Here is a 19786-nt window from a genome sequence, read left to right on the forward strand (position 1 = left end):
CCAGGCTCTGAGACTCACTGGCGTTGCAGGGGGAGGGGTTGCACTGTAGACGTACCCAAGGACAAGCCAGTGAAAGTCAGAGGAGAGATTTGAGAACATAATGATTTATGAGTAAGGTCAATCCACATAGTATCTGACGGCATGGCTGGTAATGATATTAACCCTGCTGGCTTCAAACAGCAAACCTGTTCACTCTTCAGAGCAGCTCCAGGAAGCATCTAGTCACTCAGGCAAGACTAATGATGGAGCACACCAAATAAAGACATCAGGAACTCACAGGGGTCCCAGCTAGTTTTACACATGTTGCCAGGGTCTCGTTTGAGGGCAAAGATCATAACCTTGGACTTAACTGGTAACATTTTACTGAGACAGGGCACCAGCCTCGCTCATTGGTAACTTGATCAGGGATGTCACTTCACCAAAAAAAAAACACACACACACACACACACACACAAATTTGTACAATAGATTGATGGGGAGAAAAATTAGAGCAAGCAACAAAAAAAAAGGTGTTCTAAAAGAAATATAAAGTGTTAAAGGGACAGGGGTTAGAAATCCTGTTAGAGCTACTTGTTACTAATTCCACCTTCCAGTACAGTGTGAAGATTTTAAAAACCTTTTCAAAGCTGCCAAAGAGAAATGTATACCTAATTCCCAATATAATGAATGGCAATTGAGTGCATGTCCAAATCCCACCCTTAAACGGACCAGTCACTCCTCACACCTGGTTGACATTTTGCACTTCACTGTGCTTGGATAATAAATATTCGTCAGTTTCCCTTTTGTCCACAGTCAGTTTCTAGGAGTCCCACTCCCTTGTTCTAATGCACTAGCTCAGTGCTACACTGTTGGGGTTGATAAAGAGTGCAGAGGAATTTGTTTTCCTAATACATTTAAGTTCCATTAAAATTAAATAGGTGTAGAACCAATCTGATGGATATCAGGTCAAAACAAAACTTTTTTTCCTCTTTCTTTTTTTTTTTTTTTTTAAACAAAAAACTTGGCAGTGTCCCTTTAAAGAACAGATGTTTTCTCTTTTGGTTAATGACTCTTAGAGAGCTCAGTTTTAATTTTTGTAATAGCTGACAGAGCATTGAGAACAAGCTGGTAACAGGAATGGTTTGGTTCGCACAGACAGCCAAGCTAGTTCTGTAGTTTGTGAAATTTAGAGAGCTATACGCAGGAAGCAGAGCATTTTTAGAATGGGAGAGGCCTGAAATCCTGGAATCTTGGCAGTACAACGAGGCAGTGCAGCTAGTGGACTGAGCATATATAGGATATTCCCATATTCTAACCCCAGGTTTGCCACTGACTTCTTTGCCTTGGGCAGGTCGCTGTTTTAGTCCTCCATCTATCTTAGGTATGTTTAAGGCTCCCATTATCTTGACACTTGCAAAACAGGAATGTTAAATAAATAAATTAAATTAATGGAGATATCCTATCTCCTAGAACTGGAAGGGACCTTGAAAGGTCATCGAGTCCAGCCCCCTGCCTTCACTAGCAGGACCAAGTACAGATTTTGCCCTAGATCCCTAAGTGGCCCCATCAAGGATTGAACTCACAACCCTGGGTTTAGCAGGCCAATGCTCAAACCACTGAGCTATCCCTCCCCCCACTATAATTAATATTTCCCCCTACTATATCCATCTCAAAGGAATCTTGTAAGGATTAGACTCATAGACTTGTAAGGTCAGAAGGGACCATTATGATCTTCTAGTCTGACCTCCTGCACAACGCAGGCCACAGAATCTCACCCACCCACTCCTGTAATAAACACCTAACCTATGTCTGAGCTACTGAAGTCCTCAAATCGTGGTTTAAAGACTTCAAGGTGCAAGAATCCTCCAGCAAGTGACCCATGCCACACGCTGCAGAGGAAGGTGAAAAACGCCCAGGGCCTCTGCCAATCTCCCCTGGAGGAAAATTCCTTCCCAACCCCAAATATGGCGATCAGCTAAACCCTGAGCATGTGGGCAAGACTCACCAGCCAGACACCCAGGAAAGAATTCTCTGTAGTAACTCAGATCCCACCCCATCTAACATCCCATCACAGGCCATTGGGCATATTTACCGCTAATAGTAAAAGATCAATTAATTGCCAAAATTAGGCTAGCCCATCATACCATCCTTTAGTTTATGTCTGTAAAGTGCTCTGAACATGTGAAGTGCTGAGTAACAGTATTATTCACACACCAGTACAATTCCATGCTGCTCTCCAAATTAAAGGAACACAGTGAAGTAAAAGATGATTCTCCTAGACACAGCTGAAGAGACGCCTTTCACAGTACAGGCTTTTGTGTAGCAATCACAAGGACCTGCAATCTAGCTGGAGAAAACCCATTAATAGCCCTTTTAAACAAAATTATCTCCTCAACACCCATATTTGCTACACTTTCCCATGTGTCACCCATAAGCTGCTAAATAAAAACTAGTTTAATATGTAGGTTGGATTGTCATTCACTATGGGCAGAGGAGGTACATTAGCCGTTGAGTTCAGGAGATTTGGATTAGGTCACTACCAAAATGAGCTTGATTATCTCAGCCTCGTCCCTTTGAGGATATTTCTCTCCATCTGCAAATCCCTTAATGCTTTGCCATAACTGATCCTCTATACTCAGAGGCCAGGACTAGAAGAGCAGGAGGTGCTGCAGGTCAGCACCAAGCAGCACTTGCAGAGCTGAATGGGGAGAACCAGTCCCGGGGAAAGTGAATTGGTCTGACTCCTGAGTAATAGACTTAACTCAAATTTCGCAAAACAAACCCATGACCACAGATCACTGTCTGTAAAGAATGAAATTCTGCAATGCTCCTGCTAATTGTGAGGGGATCAAACTAAGCAATAAAGTCACCATTGTAAATGTACATAAATTAGATTACATAGATAGATAGATTAAATAGATTCTCAATCAGGTGCTTCTTTTCCAAGGTATAAATATTTGTCTTAACCATGGAGATTTGGGATCATAAGCATTTGGTGCCGAAGGAAGGGAAGAGATGAACCATTTTGAAGCAAGGTGCATATGCTGGCTGTAAAGTACAATGGGAAGAGATAGGTGTAAGTCACACGCACACCCCACCTAAGCAGACAGCAAGTACAGTGACAGCCGTACAAGCAACATCCAAACAAACAACTCAGTTCAGCCCGTTGCTCCTTGACACAAAACCTGCTAAGAGGATAGGGGTACACTGTGTTGAAGCGATGGGCTACTTTTTTTATATGCTGAGTTTGCATGAAGTTATCCATCATGGCAAAAGACAGACACATTATTATTTAAAAACTCGCTCACAATGCTACCTAAGCAGTGTTCCCAAGGGGGATTTTCTCACAGCTTTTAAACATTACACCTCCAAGTAGCTGTGGCCATGTGTGAACGAACCCAGGCACCGAGGAATCCTGCATAGGAGGGGACGTTATAAAGGGGAAAGAGACACAGAAGAGCCTCTCACTGGAATCTCTGTAATATTCTGTAATCCCCACAGGCAAGAGAGGCAGACTGCACTGCTGCTGAACAATGCAGTTTTGAATTCAATTAAAGTGATTATCTGTTGTGCCAAATAAATTGTGTACAGCATATATCCCGCAGCATTTTACACCTTCAGGCTCATTATTTTCTCACTGTTTCCTCCTGTTTATGCACTTTCAAATTAAATTGCTGATAATATGCGCCAAAATAAAAAATGAGCGCACCTTGTCTGAAGAAAATTGATTCTCCTTTTTCCTGAACCAGGCGATTGCCAGGTTTTATATACTCTGTTCCTGGCGATCATTAGTAATTCAATTTTCTTTTTATTAGCCCCCTTATCTGCTGAGCAATATAGTGGCAGAGCTGACCTCTTTCACACGGGTAAATGTTTAAAATCTTTTCCCTGATTAATTTTGCCAGTTAAGGAAAAGAGGAGAAATGGCCCGGCTCTTAGCCATCACAATGAATAAAGCTTAATGTTGATTGTGATGGAATTTCTAATGCCAAGGAAATTGATTGAACGCAGCAATTACACTGCAATAGTAACTCAAGGGAAATGGGATAGTTTTCTCCTGGCCATAGCCTTTTGGTTATTTAAAACAATCCAATTTGCAAGGATAATTATATATTAGTGTTTTATCTGCCACTTGAAATGAACATGGGAGTTTTGATACTGGCCCAGCATTAGCAGGTTATTGCTGCAAATTACTTGATATCTGCTTTCTTTCACATAAAGAGGAAATTAGGCAATCAATTACCAGAAAAAGGTGGACTACGGAGAATACAAGGGGCAAGACTGCCCTCTGCAGGTCAGAGGGGGGAGACATCACGTGAGCCTTTGCCAAAAAAGAGGCAGAGCTACCTTGCTTTCCAGCAAGTCCTGTAATTTATAACCCTGTTTTGATGTGTATATACGCACACACTACATGTGGGTCTGCCAGGAAGTGTTGAGAGTCGTGGCTGAGATACACATGGGAGCCCGCTTTGACATTTACATGGCTGCCACTTCTCCAGCAGAAAAGAAATGTTAATTTGACAAGATTAATTCTATTTATTAATAGAAAATAAACCACAGAAACAAGATGACTGCGCAATTGCACTGCATGCCTGAGCAGAGCTGAATGCCACTGGGAAAGGAGCATTACCCAAAGGTAGCAGAGCTGGAGCGACCAATGAAAGCAGCAGCATTGATTTTACAGTGGTGAGAAAAGGTTCACAACTCAAACCACTTGACTGGTTTTACCCTCCTTTCATTAAAGGACAGAGCTCATGAAGGACCTGATCCTGCAAGATGCTGAGCACCCTCAAATGCCACTGATGCCAACTAGAGTTGGGATTGCTCAACACCTTGCAGGACTGGGCCCGTAATTAAGACTACCTGGTAGAAGGGCATTAGCTTGTCCTAGGGGGGTCTGAACACTTCGGGAACTGCACTGTACAGCTGACAACCCTTTGTACAATAGTAGCGGGGATGTATTATGCGTCTGTCAGTCAGATGTTACCAAAAAGTTTGTTTAAAAAAAAAATGAAGACTGTCTGAAAACAGCATAGTTATAAAACTACAATCCGCACCATCTTGTCCTCTTCAGAATAAACAGATTTCCAATTTGCTGAAGACCAAACACGTCTTATCTACGGCCATCAGAATACAGCTTGTCAACAGCACTCCAAGGAGCTGCAGGTATCAGACTGCACCAACCTACAGTTTGCTACTTTATTATTTTAACTGTTTGTTGTAAAAAGTCACTGCAATGGAACAATGATGCAGGATAAACATCTGCAACTGAGACAGTAATAGCTACGAAGTGTCCTAAATGGCAGAAAATTTACTTATAAAAAACAGCGTGGGAGTCCCCTGCCCATCATGCTGACAGGTATTGCCTCATTGTTGCCTTGTGCTCCCGTCTGTCTGTATCCACCTGTTGTCTCATGCTTAGACTGTAAACTCTTTGGGGCAGGGACAGTCATTTTGTTCGATGTTTATACCGCCTTTAGCACAATGGGGTTCTGATCCATGACCAGAGCTCCTAGGCAATATGTTAATACAAATAATTATTATGATTTTCTCTCTGTGGTGTCTACATGCAATGAGTTTAGCTCAGATGACAAAAGATGCTGCTTTTCAATTTATGACTGGTGGAAACTCCACACAGGATGCAGAAATCAAGTTGGGCTTCCTCTGCTTTGTACAAAAATTCTGCACCTAAATTACAATAAATAAATAAATAAATAAAAATAAATAAATTAATGGAGATATCCCATCTCCTAGAACTGGAAGGGACCTTGAAAGGTCATCAAGTCCAGCCCCCTGCCTTCACTAGCAGGACCAAGTACAGATTTTGCCCCAGATCCCTAAGTGGCCCCCTCAAGGACTGAACTCACAACCCTGGGTTTAGCAGGCCAATGCTCAAACCACTGAGCTCTCCCTCCCCCCTAAGAGTTTGCTTAGTGATTCACATGCCAGAATTGAATCAAGATCATTCTCCCATAGTTATTCACAGACAAATAATGTTGGGAACTTATAGCGCAAATTAAAAGCGCATTTCAAATCAAGGCAAACCATATATACACAATTTTAAAAACTTGTATTAAAAAATACAGAAGTGACAGCATTAACAATATTTTTGCACTTGTACAGCCCTTTTCATCTATAGAAAACAGCTGTAGAGTTAAACAGATACGCTCCCAGTCAAGGTCCAACACAAGACCCAATGAACTCAGTAGGAGTCTTTCCATTAACTTCATCAAGCTTCCAATCAGGTCAAAAGCAAGCATTTACAAGCCCCATAAAAGCTTGTAATCAGGGCATGCCAATTATCTACAGATTCTCTTTTTTCACCCCTCATCCTAAAATAAATATATAAATAAAATGATCGATCCTAGGAAATTAAATGTAAAAAACCACACTCACATTAATGGAACAAGTGCAAGACTAAGCACTGAAGGGTCAAAAAAATCCAGAAAATTAAGACTGCTCTAGAAACATTAATTCTGCCACACTTCATAAATGGAATAGTCTCTCTTCCTATTTCCCTTGGTAGGTATGTTTTACCCTTTGTTATGAACACGATCCAATGGCTGAAAATTGAAACTAGACAAATTTAGACTAAAAATAAGGCATACATTTTTAACAGTGATTAATTAACCATTGGAACAATTTACCAAGGGTTGTGAAGAATTCTCCTTCGCTGGCAATTTTCAAATCAAGACTGGATGTTTTTCCAAAAGATCGGCGCTAGGAATTATTTTGGGGAAGTTCTATGGCCTGTGCCATACAGGAGGGCAGACTAAATGATCACAGTGGTCTTTTCTGGCCTTGGAATCTAGGACTACATACTGCCACAGGGATGAGTGTGGTATTATAAAACCTCGATAAACAGGCCATAAACTATACCACAGAGGCATCATGGCTGTATTAACCTTGTCAGAGCAACTTAAATTTGGGGAATTTTCTTAATTACTGAGCACTTGTTAAATGTTCCATTCAGAGTAATATATTACAGTTAATTTATAACAGATGTGGAATTTATGCTAAAGTCTAGTTTGGATAATCTAATGGCCAGACGCCATCATTCTGTGACAATGTTCCATTTTCTCCCTTGCATCGTCATTAGCTCGTAAATTGAAAATGCTGGATGCAAGGCAATTACTGCTTCGTCCCACAGAAGCATCATTATTATTTATTTTAATAGAGCCTAGGAGCCCTAATCAAGGACCAGGACCCCATTGCGCTAGGCACTGTACCAACGTCCCACTGAGTCAATGCTTAGAGGAAACACCAATCCAGGACCAAATTTTAACCTCTGCATCCCACAATCCATCACACAACCTCTCAAATGAGATTTCTGTCTATATAGAACTGTGTGTGTGTGTAAGAGTCTATTGTGTCCATGCGTCCAATTGCACTACACTATTACAGCCCCCTCCCTGCAACACATGAGGCTGGGTGTACGCTCCACAGAGCATTGCTGTTTAGGGACCAGATCCACCTCCCAGTAAGCACAAAAGACCTCTGATAAATTCACTGAGAACTGGATCATGCCCTAGACATGACATGTGATACTAATATTAATGCAAAGGGACGTTTACACTTCAATTTTGTAATCCTACAATTTTATCAGTTGCTGAAGGAATCAGGTATCAGGGTTTCATTGTGGACTTTCCAGATGCTATAAAATGTGCTGACTTTCCTCTCTAACACGTGTGCCCCTGCTCTCAGTGGCAGAGGGCTAGGCGGAATTAGTTCCCCCATCCCTAGACCTGTGCATGACAGAAGTTCTGGTTGAACTGGGGTCCCATTGGGTGAGATCGGTAGTGGTCCCATTTAGGAAGAGGGAGAATTAGGGGGTCAAATGGGGATAACAGCTGTGTAACTTGTTTGGGAAAGGAGTGACCTGATAGGTTTCATTGAGGAACTTGCATCTGGAGGTGGGAGAGGATAGCGGTTGCTTTTTGACCATGTCATGGGATCTGCTACTCAAACCCCACGAGGAGGCACCCACTCTTCCTTGTGTAACAGAGCTGGCAGGAGAATTCCATGGGCCTAATTCTAACACTGCTCTGTCCATCAGGGTCTCTGTGAATCTGAGAAAGGAGAAGCGGGGACAGGCCATGCTTTCAGCCTCTGAACCCAAGTGCATGAACCACCCCACCTGAAAGATATGCATCTGAGCTTGTGCTCCTAATGGGAATTTAGAAATCCTGATGGTATATGGACAACACCATTCTTCCCAGAACTCCTGACCGAGCTTTCCGACCCGGCCCAAGACATATTGTTCCACAAAATTTCAACACCCTTGCAGTCCATGTCTCCAGTGCTTGACACTGGATTTCATGGTTTCCATGAAAATCATGCAAGCATCCTGGGAGGTTTCTGGCTCAACTCACGTGTGCGCAAGCTCTGGAACGGAGCTTCATGTCGGAGCCCAAACAGTCTCCCAGCCTGGCCTTCAATCAGGGTTTCACACTGCAGTTCAGAGGCTGCGTATCAGCCTCACGAGAAAGGAAGTCGGAGGAAAGGAATTGCCTAAGGTCACTACACAGCAATCGCACCTGGGTGGTCCAGGATCATCACGGACAGCTCCACAGAGAACCAAGTCTGGTTCTCCTGACCAAAAGAGTCATCAACGCCCAGCGGCCTGAGAATATTGGGACGAAAGTGGAATGATTTAGCACTTCTCACCCAATAATCTCTTAGAACCTCATAAAACTCTGCATGGCAAGTATCATCCCTATGTCGCTAACGCACAAGAGAGGTGAAATAACTTGCCCGAAGTCACTAAGTCTATGGCACAGTCAGGTACAGAACCCAGGAGCCCTCACTCCCAGTCTCCTGCTGTATAACCAAAAGAAGTGGGCAGTAGCCCACGAAAGCTTATGTTCTAATAAATTTGTTAGTCTCTAAGGTGCCACAAGTACTCCTGTTCTTTTTGCGGATACAGACTAACACGGCTGCTACTCTGAAACCTGCTGTATAATCATTAGATCACAGAAAAACTAGAAGATACCGACAATTATACATTTACTTTTTAATATATATTCTGGCAATATAATTTGGACAATATCTGCGCCTGAGTTGCTCTAGTCAAGTTAGAGACTGTTTTGATAGCAGTAGTAGTACCGTATTTTCTTTACTCTCATTTCAAGATGTGGGATTGTGCCCTGGCTGTACACAAAACCAGTCAGACACAACACAACCCTTATTGCTGGAACAGCATGGCATCCGCTGTCCCACTAGGGAAACACGAATGGTGCTATCTGCATTAGATGTCCACATTAGTGCTTGTTCGTCTGATGCTAATTACCAGAATTAGAAGCCAAAAAAGCTTAATAAAGGTGTGATGGCTAACACCTGCAACCACCGCATCTCAGGCTGTTATCTCACAAACGAATCAATCACACTTGGTACTTGATGGGAGATCTTCCTACTCCAGCCCAATAAAGAATGCAAGAACAGCCATACTGGGTCAGACCAATGGACCATCTAGCTCCATATCCTGTCTTCCAACAGTGGCCAGTGCCAGGTGCTCCAGAGGGAATGAACAGAACAGGGCAATTTCAAGCAATCCATCCTCTGTCATCCAGTCCCATGTGGTTGGAGGCTGAGACACACCTGGAGCATGGGCTTGCGTCCCTGACCATCCTAGCTAATAGTCACTGACGGACCTATTCTCCATGAACTTTTTGGACCCAGTTATACTTATAAAAGAAATTCTACAGTGCTGAAGGAAGTGCTGGTGTAGTCTCATTTTTGGTTGATTTTTTAAGAACAAGTACAAAAAGGTGAAACACTTACAGCTTGTATATGTTTCTGAACACTGTGCGCTTCACAGGGTCTCCAATAGAATTAGGCAATTATGTAGTTCCACAACTCATCAAAGCTGCACGACTAGACAATACAAAACCAGACACTCAGAGGGGGGACCTGATAATCTTCAAATATGTTACGGGCTGTTGAAAAGAGGACGGGGATCAATTGTTCTCCATGTCCACTGAAGATTGGACAAGTAGTAATGGGCTTAATCTGCAGCAAGGAAGATTTAGCTTAGATATTAGGAAAAAACTAAAAAAGTAGTTAAGCTCTGGAATATGCTTCCAAGGGAAGCTATAGAATCCCCATCACCGTCCAGCCTGTTTTTACAAAACTCCAAACACTTGCCAAGGACGGTTGCGGTTCATTTGGTCCTGCCACAGGAGGACCAAATGAACTGGACTTGATCACTTCTCGAGTTCCCTTCCAGCCCTACATTTCTATAATTAAATTTCTATGCTACACAGACATAACACATTAAATTCATTTCCAAGATATCCCAGCAGAGGACGAGGGGGCAGTGTGTCACCGGAGACATCAATTTTCAGATGAGATGAAACCAGAGCCCTAATTGCTTGTGAACATTAAAGATCTCATGTCACTTTTAATAAGAATAGGGGTGTTGCTCCTAGGGTCCTAGCCAAATTTCAAATAAGGTGACTACATTCTACCAATACTTAACTTGAAATTTCACCTGGCTACAGGATTCTTCCTCGCTTCCTGTGCTACACAGGTAGGTCGAGTTACTGCATCTTGACACAGAGAGCCTGCCCCACTAACTGCCAAATCTCACCATACACAGCAGGTGATCAAACCAGAGACACACCAACTTACAAAACAGAGATCTGCACAACGTCCGTGTGCATGAGGTCAAATCCTCTAGCAGCTAGATCTAGCGTAAGAGGTGCTTTACAGCTAAATGCTGCTCTACCTAGGGGGCAGTACTCCATTCCACAAACAAACATTAATTCTTTTAACAACCCTTTGAGAATGTTTAAATTAACCTATTAATTTCAGCCAACTCACACATACATGCTTTACCCCTGCAGAGATGCAGCTGTTATGCTCACAGTTCCTAACCACGATGCAGTTATCAGGTAGATTTTTCCTTGCTGAGATGAGCATCTCATGAGAGACACACCGTTTTTTCCCTAGTGGAAAAACCGCGATTATACAATCTTACAGCTGTACCTTACAAACAACCCTTCTGCCACCTCCTCCTTTGAGTCCTTCTTCAAACATACTTTCTCTGTGAAGCCTATAAACTCTAGCCCACTCAAAGACACGATTGGTTTAACCTTTAAACAATGATTTTTGAACTCTCCTGACCATTCAGCGAGTTCTCTGTGTTCTGAGTGTCTGTTTAGATTGCAAGATCTTCCATGGAACAGTCCTTGCCCTTTCCTGATCTAGAGAGTGACAAGGTGATGGTGGTGGAGGAGAAAGAAGGACACAACCGAAATAAACAGACATTGACCAGTCACCATTCAGGTTCTTTTCACACCAATAAGGTTTCTTAACCATGGGGAATGTGGGCCCATCAACAGTTCATATACGTTCAGAGACAGGGAATTGATCCTACACGTGCAGAAGATGACTCAGTGCTGCACACAGATCTATACACAGTGGAAGTTACTTTACGCCACCACCCACAACACGATTGAAAACAATCATTTGCCCAGTAAAAGCTGGTCTTTAACTGAGGGTACAGCAAACCCATCTTAGAAGCAAAGGGAAGCTTTAGAGTGGTTGTCAATTAGAGGTGATCCTGAGGGGAGGTTTCACGGTGCACGTGGGGGCAAGATGGGGGAATGCAAGGCTCTAGAGAAATGGGACCCAGTGAGGAAGTCCTGAGATGGAGTGAAGGCCCCATCCCACGCTGTCTTTTCTTCTCAACACTAACCCTACAACAGTGATCAGCAGGTTTACTCCAGAGGAATGAGCAACTCATTTCCTACTTCCAAAAACCTACTCCTAAAACTGTCCGCCCTCATGCAATATTCCAGCTCTATCCTCACACGTCCAAGCTCTTACCTTCTTTGGCTGGGATGTGCATTCTCGAGGCTGGCAGTCGGCATAGCCGGTGCTTGGTGATCTGCACCAGCTCCTTGGGCAGGGTTCTCTTCAGTGGTGCAGGTCTTCCCCGCAGGGAGTTTCTTTTCCTGAGAGAGTAGTGGCTTTTCGGGGGCATTGTGGGGAAGGAGTTGCTCTTCTTATCCGTTGGGGAACTGCACAGAATGCAACACAGGGAGTTTAAAAAGGGATCACAAAGGTATCAAACAGCAACTCCCCGCCCCCAGCTATCTGTGCTCTCCTTTCTCCACTAACGCAGCGAGACAGTAGCACAGCTGGGATTAGACTCCCGGTCCGATACCTAATCCATTGAACTACGGTGCTTCTCTAGGTAAGAGCAATGGAAATATGCTGATGGATAATGCCAGGTGAAAGGGCAAATTTAACCAATTGCTGGGAAAGCATGAAGAGAGACGGCGCTCTTTGACATCTCAACTCACATCTAGGTATCCCCCATCACGCCCAGTCTCTCCCCTACTATAGCTGTTGGAGGAGGAGGATGTTCTTAAGAGGGCTGAGAAGATCAGGCCAAGCCAGGCAAAAGAAATAAGCAAGCAGATCCCAAACTCTCCTCATCTCATCCCACGGACCCCATCTCCTCAGCACCACTCATGTGGAGACATCCTCACCTCTCGCCAGGAGACAATGCCAAGGCACGGTGGGGAGATTAGTAGAAGATGGACGAAAAGAGCGTCTTGGACATGGGAGTAAGGGCCAGATGCCCGCAGATTCTAACCTAAGCTCTGTCACTGGCATGTTATTGCGTGGCCCTGGACAAATCAGTGAAACCAAAATTTTCAAGTTCATTCTGGGCATTTCTAGTTTATTGATGCAGTTCCTGCTACACAGCAACACAAAGCACACCGTTCCCACGACAATGTCTGCACAGTGCTTTCACAGTCACTAGCTTAAGAAGTGAGATACAGCTTGGTCCTGATCTCAAGTCTGTTGCCATTAGACCAGTGCGTCTCAAAGCTGGTCCGCTGCTTGTTCACGGAAAGCCCCCAGCAGTCTGGGCCGTTTTGGTTCGGCCCATCGCAGCTCCCACTGGCCGCGGTTCGCCGCTCCAGGCCAATGGGGGCTACGGAAAGCAGCACGGGCCAAGCGAGGGATGTGCTGACCGCTGCTTCCCGGAGCCCCCATTGGCTGGAGCAGCGAACCGCAGCCAGCGGGAGCTGCGATCAGCCGAACTTGTGGACGCGGCAGGTAAACAAACCGGCACAAACCGCCGGGGGCTTTCCCGGAACAAGCAGCGGCCCAACTTTGAGAAGCACTGCCTTAGACCATCAGTCCAACTTGTGCCACTTCCCTGGACGCGTGACTTAGCCCACAGGCCTTTTCCCTTCACTTCTGTTTATTTCCACTCCGATTGTACATTACACTGATCAGATGTGCCCACAGCAGAGGTTTCGTTGCATGTGAATAGTGCTGGATATTTCTGCTGCTCCTGCACATAGTACTCTCCTAGTGGCGTCCACCAAAACTGCATGACCACTAAGGGGACACGGATCCTTGTCAATTTCAATCTATGGGAAATTATAAAAGCACCTGCAAAAATTCTTAAAAAGGGAGACAAGGCAAGCCCAGGCCCAAGGGATGGTATCATGCTAGACATGTTATGGGATTAACAACAATCCCATGGTACTTTTTGTACAAATAGACTTTTGCCCTGGTATCCCTTCTCCCCACTGTAATGCGGAGTGTTGTACACAGATCAGCTGCTGCCTACTTCTCCAGAGGCATCTGCATATAAAACGTGTAAACACTCTGGGGTGAGAGGCATGATAAAACAATTAATTAAAATCATTCCTTCTCCCCTCCTCATCCCCTACATCTAACTAAGTCATAGCCTGAAACTGAAACCTCTTTCCTTACTAAAACAACGAGGAGCCCTTGTGGCACCTTAGAGACTAACAAATTTATTTGGGCATAAGCTTTCATGGGCTAGAACCCACTTCGTCAGATGCATGGAGTGGAAAATACAGTAGACAGGTGTATATACACAGTACATGAAAAGATGGGAGTTGCCTTACCAAGTGGGGGGGTCAGTGCTAACAAGGCCAATTCAATTAGTGTGGATGTGGCCCATTCCCAACAGTTGACAAGAAGGTGCGAGTACAAAAAATAATCCTCTGTTGATACTCGCACCTTCTTATCAACTGTTGGGAATGGGCCACATCCACCCTGATTGAATTGGCCTCATTAGCACTGACCCCCGACTTGGTAAGGTACCTCTGGGTATGGAAATTGTATGGGGCAGGCCATGAATGCTCATGAAATTGGGGGTTGGGGTGTGGGGGGGGATGAGGGCTCCAGCTGGGGGTTCAGGCTCTGGGGTGGGGCTAGGGATGAGGGGTTGGGGATGCAGGAGGTTGCTCCGGGATGGGACAGAGGGGTTTGGAGGCAGGAGGGGAATCAGGGCTGGGGCAGGGGGTTGGGGCAGAGGAGGGGGTCGGGATGCAGGTTCCAGGCGGCGCTTACCTCAAGCAGCTCCCAGAAGCAGCAGCATGTCCTCCCTCCGGCTCCTACGCGGAGGCGTGGCCAGGCAGCTCTGCATGCTGCCCCGTCCGCAGGCACCGCCCCTGTAGCTCCCATTGACCGCGGTTCCCGGCCAATGGAAGCTGTGGGGGCGGTGCTTGGGGTAGGGGCAGCATGTGGAGCCCCAGGCTGACCCTATGCATAGGAGCCAGAGGGGGGACATGCTGCTGCTTCCAGGAGCCATGCAGAGTGGGGTAAGCCCCGGAGCCCGCTCCCCAGCAAGAGCTCAAGGGCCGGATTAAAACATCCGAAGGCCAGGATGTGGCCCCTGGGCCGTAGTTTGCCCACTCCTGGACTAACACGGCTACCCCTCCGAAACCTGTTTCCTTACTGACTTCTTTTCCTCCACTGAATACTAGCTTATTATTGTTGGTCTCTAATAAGAGCGGTGGGCAATATATATTTGGAGGGGGATACCGTTGGGGAAAAAGGAAAGGAAACAGCAGTTGTTTGTGGGAAATAAAGCAGTTAAAGTTTAAGGACTCTCACCTCTCAAAAGCAGCATATTTCATGCTGATCTGAAAGTCCTGTGTTTGGAAAGGAAGCAGCAAGTATTTCTTTGTACTGCGATAGCACCTAGCAAGCCCAGTCCTGGACCAGGACCCCACTGGGCTACACACTGTACACAGAACACAAAGAGGGTCCCTGTTCCACAGAGTTTACAATGTAAATAATTGAGTATTTGCTCCCATTGCAGTCCATGGCAAGACTCCTATGGACTTCAATGAAAGTAGGAACTGGCCCCGGGAGAAGTGCAAAGAAGGCTAGTACCAGCTACAGAACTTCAGACACAACTAGTAACTTACCAGCAACTCCCCTTTCTCCTGATGATTTTGGTCCGGCTCTTCACTTTATAAGTGGAAAGTGAAGCATCATTGAAAGATGACTTCAACCCACCATGACCGATGGATGCGTTGCTTAGAGTCTGAAGGCCAAGGTTGGCTCTGGAAACCTGGGAGACTCCAGCCTCCTTTCGTCCCTCAGACTGCCACCTGAACACTGACTTGGAAGCTGAAGAAGGTGGCTGTAGGCTGGATGCTTTCCATTTGTATTTACTAGGAGAGGCATCCAGCTTCAAATGCACTCCGGATTTCTTCTGCTTTGCTCCCAAGTCCCCCTTTGGCAGTGGCTTAACAGTTCTCTCTGCTCCCACAGAAAGCTTCCTAGTGCTTTCAGAAGCTCTAGGGCTGGTCCATCTCTTTACAGCACGAGGGCATTTACTAGGATTTGCTACCCACGTATAGTTGGTTTTCCTGAACTTAGAAGCTTTACTGGAGACTGGCGTTGAAGCAGCTCTTTGGAAACTGGGTAGCTTGTGTGGTATTGCAAACTGGTTCTTCGCTGGGTTTATCCCAACCTCTGAAGTCACAGTCTGAAGTGAGCTTGTGTGTGCCTCAGATTTTCCAAGGGTCTTTGACTCCTTCAAAGTATCTCTTCCTGCCGTGACTTGCTCTGAACTACAGTGAGCTGGAACGTGTGCTACTGGCTTCTTCCAGGCTACCAGCCAGCCTGATTCTCGATCAGGAAGAGCTGAAGGCTGTTGAGGCTTGGATTTTAATGCTATGGCACTTTCACTGATAACGTCACGTAACTCAGGGGCACTTTTAGCCAGTTTCGCAGTCCGAAGTTTGCCCAGTTCCTTCACATATGCTGGGCTTGCGTCATCTCTGCCTCCAGCAACAGCAGGCTGGTGCAATGAACTCTGGGAGACAGAGAGAGACGTTTCTTTGTCCTCTTTTTGAGCAACACTTTGAAAGCTAGAACTTTCATGAACCTTTTCACTTCCTTTTGGAGCAGCTATGGCTGCTTTCATCCCAGAGGAACTCTGCTGGGATCCCAACTCACTAACGTTTCTATTGTCCAAGGCTGAGCTAGTCCTCTGTGGCACTTTGACTCCTATGACTATACCACCTGTTGCTAAGCCTACTTGCCTTTCCGAGCCTGTTCCCTGTGGCCCAGGAGGCTGGCTATTCCTTTGGCTCACAAAAGCCTGAAGTGCGTTAGCAGATGCACTGCTTCCAGGATGATGTGTTGGTGCAGGCGGTCTGTTTACAAGGGAGTATTTTTTCCTCCAGGAGTTACCTTGAGGTGATTGGAAATCCCTTGGAGCTTGCTGAGAATATCTTACGGAGAATGCTCCCTGACTATTGAAGGCAGTCTGCCTGGGATTCCTCCACCTTGGAGTCCTGGAGGGCGGGGGCACTGGAGCATTTCCATGGATGTTTTTATGGTCATTTATGAGACCTGAAGAAAGCAAAACCACCTCTGTTAGTTGCATCTTTCACAACAGTCTTGCAACAGCAAGTTATGCAAATTGATTGTCTTCACATTGCACTGAAAACACCTGTTCTACATGAGCTCTCATGCTCAGTAGGTTTCAGACATCATCACGAATGCTGGAAGAAAAACTGAGCTATGTAATGATTACAGATTTCTTATTGTGGATCTTTACATAGCAATCGAATACTGCATCATCCCACTTTCTGGCCACGTTTAGTTCCTCTTATATGCACCAGTCTTGAATCTACTACTCTGATCATTGTTCCTGTAGATCACTCGTGGTGAGGGTGGCAGTAGGAGGGAGGACAGACAAGAAGGGGAGAAAACTTACTGCTTATTTCTTTTATAGGTATCTTTTTAGCTCTCACCATTGCATCTCTGAGCCCCTTTATAGTTGAGATTGCCTAGCAACCCTAATCTGATCCTGCTCATATACAGCACAATATAGTCCCCTACAGAGGTGCTTATTATTTGGTCTAGGAAAGGAAGGGTAGACTTATTATTAAAGCAAGAGACTAAGAGTCAGGAGGCTTGGGATCTAATCCCATCTCCACCACTGATTAACAATGCAAGTGAGTCACTTGGGCAAATCACGTCATGTCTCTGTGCCTCAATTTCCCTATTAACAATAATATGGATGAATATGCTTCCAGGGGTAGAGGGATTGCGAGACTTGTAAAATATCAATATTTATAAAGCACTTTGGGATCTTCAGATGAAAGGGGTTAACAAAGGACTATATCTGAGCCCCGCATTATTACGAGGGATCTCTGTGTGCTTTAGTGAAGAAAACAAGCTTTTCCTGCTGCCAAAAACTAGACCACATAGCTGCAGAAAGGCAACATAAGCTGACCTGCCAGCTAAACTCCCTGCCCACAAACTGCTCCATTGATGTTGAAATGTATTTCAAAATCCGGCAGCAACAAGACACACATCAAAACAGAAATAAAATCTCATGACTTTTTCTGCTGCTCTTCATTCCACCCCCCAGAACCACACTTGGTCTGTATTACATTTAATAAAATTATGAGATCCCCAGAGCAAGGACCGAGTCATCTTACTTGTGTGTACAGCTCCATGCATGCCTGTGGTGGTGCAAAATTACTCATATGAGACCAGGTGTATCTGGTTGTGTCCAACTCAGACAGTACTGGTATGTCTACACTGCAAAGAAAAATGTGCGTTGCAGTGTCTCAGAGCCTGGGACTAAAAACAACAGTGTATATGTTCAGGCTTGGGCTGGAGCCCAGGCCCTGAGACCCACCCTCCTCGCTGGGTTTCAGAGCCCAGGTGGGACCATTGACACTGCTATTTTTAGTCCTGTAGTATGTGCCCAAGCTGGCCTGGGCTCTAAGACTCACTGCCACGGGGTTTGGGGTGTTTTGTTGTCTAGAGATCCCTCTGTCAGGGCTCTTCTCTTTGACCGAGGGTGAGATTTGCAAGTGGATTTGCAGGACCCAAGCTCTGCAAATTAGAAAAATCAACCTTGCAACCCACAAAGCAGGGCATCCCTCAGCGCAGGCACGGGATCTCAGCTGGCGTCTTTCCCCAGGAACTAGGCAAGGTCACACAAACAGGTCCCAGCCTCTCTGCAAAGGACCTGAGAGACTGGGGGAGCCCAGAGGAGGCAAGGAAGGTGCCCAGTCTTGGCACCACAGCTCAGACTAAGGGGCCACACGACCCAATCCCAGCAGCAGGGACAAGGCGCTCGGGGAAAAGGAGTGTCGCAGCAGGTCAGCTCCCTCCCCTTCCTGCAGCTATCGGGGGTAGCTGCCCCCCCCCCCCGCACCGCAGCGGGGGGAGGGGAGGGAAGGGGGACAGGACTGAGGTGCGGCGCGGCAGCAGACTGGGGAGGTAGTACGAGGAGCAGGGGGCAGACTGGGGGGGGGGGGGGGGAACCGGACCGGGGGGCGGCGCGACAGCAGACAGAGAAGGTAACGAAGCCGGGGGGAGGTGACGTAGCGGCGGTAACGGGCCCCGGGGGCGGCCCTACCGGGAGTGAATAACGGGCCCACGGGGGGGTGGGTAACGGGCCCGCGAACGGGGGGGGGGGGTAAAGGGCCCGCGAACGGGGGGGGGGGGCGCGGCGGGGGGTTAAAGGGCCGCCCTCAGGCCCACCAGCCCGGGGAAGGACGCTGGACTCAGCGATTCGGACCCGTCCCCTCGCGGCCGAGCGCCCCTCACCCTGCAGCAGGCGGATCTGACGCCGCAGTTGCTCCTTCTCCTCCATCCCCGCCGCTGAGCCGCCCCCGGCTACGGCTACGTCATCGCCCTGCGCCTCGGCACCGCAGAGTCTCCCTCTGGAAACGTCACCAGCCCGCGACTCCCGTTCACCGGTCACGTGAGGGAGCCTGATCACGTGACGCCGGAGACTGCTGCATGCCGTTCCCTTGGCAACTGGGAGGGGGAGGAGAGGTTACCCCGCCCACGGCCCCGGGAGCGGGACCAGGCGGGTCCCTTGGAGTCCGACCGCGCTGCTCCACCTGCCCCCTCCGCGCCAGCCCCAACGGGCCCACGAGCCCAACCCAGCTCCCCGTCCCCGAGAGACGGGAAAACCGGCCACGGCCCCGCAGCGGCCTGATCCTCTCCCGCCCCGTATCGCTGTCACCCCCCGGCGTCCCCTCAGCCCCAGCGGCATGACCCTCCCCGGCGTCCCCTCCCCGCACCGCCACTGCCCTGACCCTCCTAGGCTCCCCTCTCCACCCTGACGCTCCCCTTCTAGGCACCTCCCAGGTGTCCCCACCACCACCCTGACTCTCCCACGGCCCTGACCCTCCTCTCTCCCCCCCCCCCAGGCAACCCAGCCCCGCGGCCCTGACCCTCCTCTTCCCCCCCCCCCCCCCCCGGCAACCCAGCCCCGCGGCCCTGACCCTCCTCTTCCCTCCCAGGCAACCCAGCCCCGCGGCCCTGACCCTCCTCTTCCCCCCCCCCCCCCCCGGCAACCCAGCCCCGCGGCCCTGACCCTCCTCTCCCCCCGCCCCCCCCCCCGGCAACCCAGCCCCGCGGCCCTGACCCTCCTCTTCCCCCCCCCCGGCAACCCAGCCCCGCAGCCCTGACCCTCCCAGGCAACCCAGCCCCGCAGCCCTGACCCTCCTCTTGTCCTCCCAGGCACCCTCACCAG

General features: G+C 47.4%; 1 protein-coding gene across 2 annotated transcripts in view; it reads right to left on the reverse strand.

Moving 5' to 3' along the window:
* Nucleotides 1-19110, reverse strand: part of ZC3H3 (zinc finger CCCH-type containing 3) — a 337281-nt gene extending 318171 nt beyond the window's left edge. Inside the window, exons 1-4 of one of the 2 annotated variants that reach the window (XM_042860930.2) lie at nt 18850-19107; nt 17727-17829; nt 15192-16629; nt 11809-12002 (exon numbers count right to left, since the gene is read on the reverse strand). In XM_042860930.2, coding sequence (XP_042716864.2) covers nt 11809-12002; nt 15192-16629; nt 17727-17748 — 1654 coding nt within the window. In that variant the 5' untranslated portion in view covers nt 17749-17829; nt 18850-19107. Of the gene's footprint in view, nt 1-11808; nt 12003-15191; nt 16630-17726; nt 17830-18849 lie in introns of both variants that reach the window. The other variant, XM_005291097.5, reaches the window with a different exon arrangement.
* Nucleotides 19111-19786: the final 676 nt, after the last annotated feature.

This window comes from Chrysemys picta, chromosome 2 (assembly GCF_011386835.1).
Source record: "Chrysemys picta bellii isolate R12L10 chromosome 2, ASM1138683v2, whole genome shotgun sequence".
In the NCBI taxonomy this organism is placed as follows: domain Eukaryota; kingdom Metazoa; phylum Chordata; order Testudines; family Emydidae; genus Chrysemys; species Chrysemys picta.